The sequence below is a fragment of the Crotalus tigris genome, unplaced genomic scaffold (genome assembly GCF_016545835.1).
Source record: "Crotalus tigris isolate CLP2741 ecotype Arizona unplaced genomic scaffold, ASM1654583v1 scf7180000017624.2573661763:2888555, whole genome shotgun sequence".
NCBI classification, from domain to species: Eukaryota; Metazoa; Chordata; class Lepidosauria; order Squamata; family Viperidae; genus Crotalus; species Crotalus tigris.
In genome coordinates, this window is record NW_024096519.1 from 2,858,768 (window position 1) to 2,867,000 (window position 8,233).

An 8,233-nucleotide genomic window follows, 5' to 3' on the forward strand; every position below is an offset into this window, starting at 1 on the left:
CTAGGATGTCTGGCTTGAGGTCAGTGACTACCCCATCATGGTTATCAGGGACATTAAGCTTGTTCTTGTATAGTTCTGTGTAATTTTGCCATCTCTTCTTAATCTCTTCTGACTATGTCCCTGCCATTTTGGTTCTTTATCACGCTCATCTTAGCATGAAATGTTCCCTTCATATCTCCAATTTTCTTGAAGAGATCTCTGGTTCTCCCTATTCTATTGTTTTCTTCTATTTCTTTGCACTGTTCATTTAAGAGGTCATTCTTATCTCTTCTAGCTGTTCTCTGGAATTTTGCATTCAATTGGGTGTACCTTTCTCTTTCTCCCTTGCCTTTCACTTCCCTTCTTTCCTCAGCTATTTGCAAAACTTTCTCAGACAGCCATTTTGCTTTCTTGCATTTCTTTTTCTTTGAGATGGTTTTAGTTGCTACCTCTTGTACAAAGTTGCGAACCTCCATCCATAGTTCTTCAGGCACTCTGTCTATCAAATCTAATTCCTTAAATCTATTTGTCACCTCTACTGTATATTCATCAGGAATATGATTTAGTTCATACCTGAGTGGCCTACTATTTTTCCCTACTATCTTCAATTTAAGCCTAAATTTTGCAACGAGAAGCTCATGATCTGAGCCACAGTCAGCTCCTGGTTGTCACATGTTCCGATTAATGAAGCACTTCAAAGAACTTTCAGGCATGTTTCCTAAAGTCTTTATTTGCAGAGCTACAAATTATGCCAGTCACCATTGGACTAATTGATGCCAGAATCTGAACTTCCGGTCGCTGGCATCAAGCTTTCCTTGCTCAACCCCTCCCTTCTCATGCAGTCACAGGTCACATTATCCAATTAGTGAGAAGGTCAAACGTTTACTTCCTCTTTCTTTCCCGGGCTTTTTTCCCCCGCCCAGTCTAAGCTAAGTATTAACCCAATAAATGCCAGACAGTTTTGCATATTGTCAAAGCAAGAATATACAGTATTTGCAGCATTGACATCCGGCCCCCCTTACAAGAAGGACAGATCCTGTAAGGAAACAAAAGCATATGTTAAGGGTTATCTTTCGGTTTGCTGGGGTGTTTCACATGAAACTTTTTGATCAATCTGTCAGCGTTCACTTCACTAGATTTCACCCAGGTGGCCTCAGACAATGGGTATCCCTTCCATTGTACCAAGTACTGTAATTTCCCTCTAAATATTCTGGAGTCAAGAATACGTTTCACTTCATAGTGGGTCTGCCCTGCCACTACGAGGGGTCCAGGTGCCTTCTTTGGAGGAGGTCTCAAAGTGGAGCCCCGATAAGGCTTCAACAAACTACAATGGAAAACTGGGTGAATTTTCCCTAACAGTTTAGGGAGTTTTAGTTGTACTGTGACTGGGTTGATGACCTTTACTATGGGGAAAGGCCCCAAGAATTTTGGTCCCAATTTCTTGCTGGGCAATTTGAGGCGTAGATATTTAGTTGACAGATAGACTTTTTCCCCAACTTGGAATGTTCTTTGGGGAGCCCGCTTTTTATCAGCCTGCTTTTTATAGGTTTCAAAAGTCTTTTTTAAAGCAGTTTTTGTGTTTTTCCAAACTTCTTCCCATCCTCTCACCCATTGATCAAGTGTCTGTGAAGCGGAGGGCAACTGAGGATATTCAGGTATTGGGTTGAATTCTTTCCCTGTGGCTACTTTGAAAGGCGTGTAGCCGGTGCTGCTGTGCACGGAATTATTGTATGCCACCTCCGCAAAAGGGAGGAGATCAGTCCAGTTCGTCTGTTGGTAGGAAACGTAGCACCTAAGATATTGCTCCACCATTTTGTTAGCGGCTTCAGCGGCCCCATTGGTGGCTGGATGAAAAGCAGATGATAACCCTTGAGATGATCCAATCAATGTAAGGAAATTTCTCCAAAACTTCGCTGTGAATTGCACCCCCCTGTCTGAGATTATTCGCTTAGGGGCACCATGCAGCCGGTAGATATGTTTCAGGAACAATTTGGCCAGGCGTTGGGCGGATGGGAGTCCTTTGCAGGCGATGAAATGAGCTTGTTTCGAGAACAGGTCTATCACAGTCCAAATGACAGTATTTCCCTTACTTTCAAGTAGGTCCACTATAAAGTCCATAGCTATTTCTTCCCAGGGTTGAGAAGGGTCTGCCACGGGTTGCAGTAACCCAGGAGTTTTCCCCGGGATTCTTTTCATTGTAGCACATACTGTACAACTTTTTACATAGTTTTCCACATCCTTTTTCAGCCCCGGCCACCAGAATTGCCGGCGGGTGAGGTGTAGGGTTTTCAAATATCCGAAGTGTCCAGCCTGCTTTACATCGTGGCTGTGGTTGAGAGCATTTAGACGGAGCGCTTCTGGCAAATATAACTTCCCCCCTTTGTAAGCCAAGCCATCCCTGCATGTTAGGGACGCTTGATTATCTTTGAACCATTGGTCAGTGAGGAGCTCTCGTTTTATTTTCTTCACTCCAGGGTCATCCGGATTGGGGACCCTGCGAGGTGTAAGTTGAGTGACAGTTTGTGGATTGGGAATAATTGCCTCGTTAACCTGCTCTCGCTCACTTTTGTACTGGGGTAACCGGGATAGCGCATCAGCTAGAAAGTTCTTTCCTCCTGGTATGTACTTTAGAGTGAAGTTGAAGCGGTTAAAGTACTGTGCCCACCGTACTTGCTTTGGTGACAATTTGCGAGGAGTTTTCAGTGCCTCTAGGTTCTTGTGATCAGTCCATACCTCAAATGGCACCTTGCTCCCTTCTAGATAGTGTCGCCAGTTCAATAGCGCCCACCTAATTGCGAAGGCCTCTTTCTCCCAGATTGCCCATCTTCGCTCGCTCTCCGTGAATTTCTTAGAGGTGTAGGCACAGGGTTGCAGGATCCCATTTTTGTTCTTTTGAAGTAACACTGCTCCAACCGCCACATCGCTGATGTCGGCTTGAATCACAAAGGGTTCCCCTGGGCAGGGGTGCTTTAGAACCGGTTCAGCGGCAAATAGTCTCTTTAAATTCTCAAAAGCTGTTTGACAGCTCATTGTCCATGCTAGTGGTTGGCCCGGTCGTGGCTTCCCTCCTCCTTTGCCTGTTTTGAGTAGTTCTGTAAGAGGAAGGGCAATCTCGGCAAAAGAAGGGATGAATTGACGATAAAAGTTGGCAAAACCCAGAAAGCTTTGGAGCTGTTTGCGAGTCCTTGGGGGTTGCCATTCGATTATAGTTTTTACCTTGGCCGGATCCATTTCAATACCCTCATTGGAAATTCGGTAGCCAAGATAGTCTAATTGGGTTCGGTGAAATTCACATTTTGACAATTTGACATAAAGCTTGGCATTCAATAGTTTCTTTAACACTTCTCTCACTAGCTTTATGTGATCATTCATGTTTGTGCTGTATATCAGGATATCATCAAGATACACCAAAACCCCTTTGTACAAGTGATCATGTAGAACCTCATTAATCAACTGCATAAATACAGCTGGGGCCCCCTGTAGTCCAAATGGCATGACTTTGAACTGATAGCTCCCCATAGGGCAGTTGAAGGCAGTTTTCCACTCGTCTCCCTCCCCCGGCTTGCTGGCTGTCGCTTTCCCCCCCGGGGAAACTGCTGCAGCTACGGGGCTGGTTTCAGGCAATTTTTTTTTCTCCATAATGAGATCTGCCCCGAGGCTGCTGTTGATAAATCGGGACGTAGATCGTTTGAAAAGAGTGTGGATTCTGGCATGATGTCACATGTTCCGACTAATGAAGCACTTCAAAGAACTTTCAGACATGTTTCCTAAAGTCTTTATTTGCAGAGCTACAAATTATGCCGGTCACCATTGGACTAATTGATGCCAGAATCTGAACTTCCGGTCGCTGGCATCAAGCTTTCCTTGCTCAACCCCTCCCTTCTCATGCAGTCACAGGTCACATTATCCAATTAGTGAGAAGGTCAAACGTTTACTTCCTCTTTCTTTCCCGGGCTTTTTTCCCCCACCCAGTCTAAGCTAAGTATTAACCCAATAAATGCCAGACAGTTTTGCATATTGTCAAAGCAAGAATATACAGTATTTGCAGCATTGACACTGGTCTTGTTTTTACTGACTGTATAGAGCTTCTCCATCTTTGACTGCAGATGACATAGTCAATCTGATTTCTGTGTTGACTGTCTGGTGATGTCCATGTATAGAGCTGTCTCTTGGGTTGTTGGAAAAGAGTGTTTGCTATGACCATCATATTCTCTTGACAAAATTCTATCAGCCTGTGCCCTGCTTCATTTTGTACTCCAAGGCCAAACTTGCCTGTTATTCCAGTTATCTTTTGGCTTCCTACTTTAGCATTCCAATCCCCCATGATGATAAGGACATCAATTTTTGCTGTTTATTCTATAAGGTGCTATAGGGCTTCATAGAACTGGTCAATTTCATCCTCTTCAGCACCAGTGGTTGGGGCATAGACTTGGACTACTGTGATATTGAATGGTTTGCCTTGGATTCGCACTTAGATCATTCTATCATTGTATCCCAGTATTGCTTTTCCTACTCTTTTATTGACTATGAAGGCTACTCCATTTCTTCTGAGGGATTTTTGCATGCAATAGTATACCTGATGGTCCTCTGAATTAAATTCATCCATTCCTGTCCATTTTAGTTCGCTGATTCCTAAGATGTCGATGTTCAGCCTTGTCATCTCTTGTTTGACCACATCCAGTTTGCCTTGATTCATGTATCTTATATTCCAGGTTCCTATGGAGAAAAGATCTTTACAGCATTGGACTTCCCTTTCACCACCAGATGCATCCACAGCTGAGCATCCTTTTGGCTTTGACCCAGTCACTTCACTCTTTCTGGCACTATTAGTACTAGTCCTATGCTCTTCCCCAGTAGCATATTGGACACCTTCCGACCTGAGGGACTCATCTTCCAGCTTCATGTATTTTTGCCTTTTGATACTGTCCATGGGGTTTTCATGGTAAAGATACTGGAGTGGGTTGCCATTTCTTTCTCCAGTGGATCACATTTTCTCAGAACTCCTGCTATGACCTATCCGTCTTGGGTGGCCCTGCATGGCATAGCTCATAGCTTCATTGGGTTATGCAAACCCCTTCGCCACAACAAGGTAGTAATCCATGAAGGAGAAAGTAGTAGTATAAAGTTCAAAAACTCACATTAAAATAATGTTGGAAGCCTATTAAAATAATATTGGGAGCCTAAAAGTTAATTAAAAATCATAATAAAGAAATCCAGGACCTCTGCAAAATGGGAGCCCAATGGAGAGCTATCAAGAGACTAGTAGGGCAAACACTATTTTTTTGCTGAAATTCCATAATTCATAAAATTATTTGCAGACCATCTTATTTGTGTCTTAAGAAACCTATATGCAGGTCAAGAAACAACAGTGAGAACTGGACATGGAACCACTGATTGGTTCAAAATTGGGAAAGGAGTCCGGCAAGGCTGTATACTGTTGTCCTGCTTATTTAACTTATATGTAGAGCACATCATGAGAAAGGTAGGGCTAGATGAAACAAAAGTTGGAATTAGGATTGCTGGTCGAAATATCAACAACCTAAGATATGAAGATGATACCACTCTAATGGCAGAAAGTGAAGAGGAACTAAAGAGTCTCTTGATGCAGGTAAAGAAGGAGAGTGCAAAAGTTGGCTTGAAACTCAACATTAAGAAAACCAAAATCATGGCATCCATCCCTCTCAATTCCTGGGAAATAGATGGGGAAGAAATGGAGGTAGTGACAGATTTTATTTTCCTGTGCTCCAAGATCACCTCAGATGGGGACTGCAGCCAAGAAATTAAAAGATGCTTGCTCCTGGGGAGGAAAGCTATTGCAAATTTACTAAATTTGCATACTAAAAAGCAGAGACATCACCCTGCCAACAAAAGTGTGTATGGTCAAGGCCATGGTTTTCCCAGTTGCAATGTATGGCTGTGAAAGTTGGACCATAAGAAAGTTTGAGCGATAAAAAATTGAGACCTTTGAACTATGGTGCTGGAGAAGACTCCTGCGAGTCCCTTGGACTGCAAGGCGTTCAAACCGGTCAGTCCCAACCCCAACTGCTCTTTAGAAGGCCAGATCCTGAAGTTGAAACTCAAATACTTTGGCTACCTAATGAGAAGGAAGGACTCACTAGAGAAGGGCCTAATGCTGGGAAAGATTGAGGGCAATAGAAGAAGGGGACGACAGAGAATGAGATGGCCGGATGGAGTCACTCAAGCAGTAAGCATGAACTTAAATGGACTCCAGAAGATGGTAGAGGACAGGAAGGCCTGGAGGAACGTTGTTCATGGGGTCGTGATGGGTCGGACCCGACTTCACAATTAAGAACAACAAATACTTTTGAAGATTGGTAGAATATCTCTAGTGCAAATAATATTACCATATATTTGTATTCTTAATATTTATACAATAGTATATGATGTATATATTTCTTTTTGCAGTATTAAATTAATTTCTTTCACTTTCTAACATTTCAATATCATCTACACATTCATGAATACCATTGTATTGTATGTAATACTAGGTGAATAAGTCCAAGAAATGACATTTAGCAAAAGCCACATTTGCAACAGATAGCATAGGTAGTTCTGAACTTATAACCACAGTTGATCCCAAAATTTCCATTGCTAATCAAGGCAATTGTTAAGTGATTTTTGCCCCATTTTACAAACATTTTTGCCACAGTTGTCAAGTGAATCATAACAATAACAACAACTTTATTGTCACTTTGAATGTACACCAATCGGCATACATCAAAATGAAATCCCATTGCATACAGTTCTCAAAGGGTCACCACCTCTGATATACATTCCTTGTTCATGGCCAGCTCAAGTTTCAGATTGTCCATTTTAGATTTTAGGGAGCGAACAATGACACACAGGACAGATGGAAACAGAGCTCCATGTGGATTTGTGAATCATGTGGTATTTTTAAGCAAATATGACTTCCACCATTAATTTTGCTTTTCAGAAGCTGGCTGGGAAATTTTCAAATGCTGATCACAGGATCACAGAACAGTGCAACCATCATAAATACATGCCAGTTTCCAAGTACCGAAATTATGATCATGTGATGATGGGGTTGTTGCAATGATCATGTGTGAAAACTGGTCATAAGTCACTTTTTTCAGTGTTGTTGTAATTTCAAACAGTCATTAAAAGAATGGTTATAAGTTGATGACTACCTGTACAGAGTAATGGTATTGTACAGAGTCATTGACATACTTATGGAACAGTTTATACAAGTTCTTGCACCAACAGAATTAAACAAGTAGATCTGACTCTTTTACTAGAATGAAAATAAAGTGTCTTATTAACACATGGTGCTTTATGCTAACAAAATGAAACTACTAAATACTGTCCATAGTTTATAAGACTCACAGTTGTTGATTTTGGTTTTTGTATCTAAAGTAGCTCTGCGGAAAGGCAGTGGTGGCAGAGTCTCGGGGGAGGAGATGATTCCATGCATGCAACCTAAGTCCATGCATATGCAAATGGAGTTTCATACACTTATACATCGCTTCTGCAACCTGGTTCCAATGGCCTGCAGACTGGGGGTTAGGGACCCATGATCTAAAGGACAGAAATATGTAGATATTTGGCTTTTGAATAATATGCCAAGAACTTCTCTAAAATGCTTAAAAAGAACCTAACTTTGGTTTAATATAATGTGATTTCTCCCAGTATAATTAAAACGGTTCCATTTCTGTCTTTCCAATTTTTAGAAAGGTTGCATAGGGCAACATATGGCTTTGTGCATCTCTATTATTTATGTTGTAAAATAAACCGTGTAACCAATTAAAGAGCCAATTAATTTTGGTCATTTTAAAATTGCAATTATTTTTAGACCTGAAGCTGCTTTCTTGGAATCTGCACGTTGCTCTGTTTTCCTTGCTCTACAGAAACTTGGTTATTTGGAAGTACGTTCTGCACTTTTATCAACTACGTTTGAGGTAAGAAAAGTTGTTTTATTATAGAATTACATACATTGATATCCGTATAGCACATTTATTTCATAAAAGTAACAGTATTCTGCTATTTTGGTATGATCTACATGTATTTATATATGGATTTATTTTATTTTACAATCTTAGAAAAGAATAGTTATTCTGAAACAGATATTATAATTTAAGTAGAAAATGCATAAATATAATTTATGTCTACCAAATTACTCTTTGTAAAATAATTATTTAAAATATCACTTATATCATTTATTTATTCATACTTCCAAAATTTGTAATTATGTTCACACATCTTAAATTAGCATAAT

General features: G+C 40.8%; 1 protein-coding gene across 1 annotated transcript in view; it reads left to right on the forward strand.

Annotated features, from left to right (window-relative positions):
* Nucleotides 1-7,955, forward strand: part of AGMO (alkylglycerol monooxygenase) — a 126,155-nt gene extending 118,200 nt beyond the window's left edge. The window contains exon 12 of the mRNA XM_039332852.1: nt 7,811-7,955. Within this exon, the coding sequence (XP_039188786.1) occupies nt 7,811-7,940 (130 nt within the window). The 3' untranslated portion in view covers nt 7,941-7,955. The remainder of the gene's footprint in view (nt 1-7,810) is intronic.
* Nucleotides 7,956-8,233: the final 278 nt, after the last annotated feature.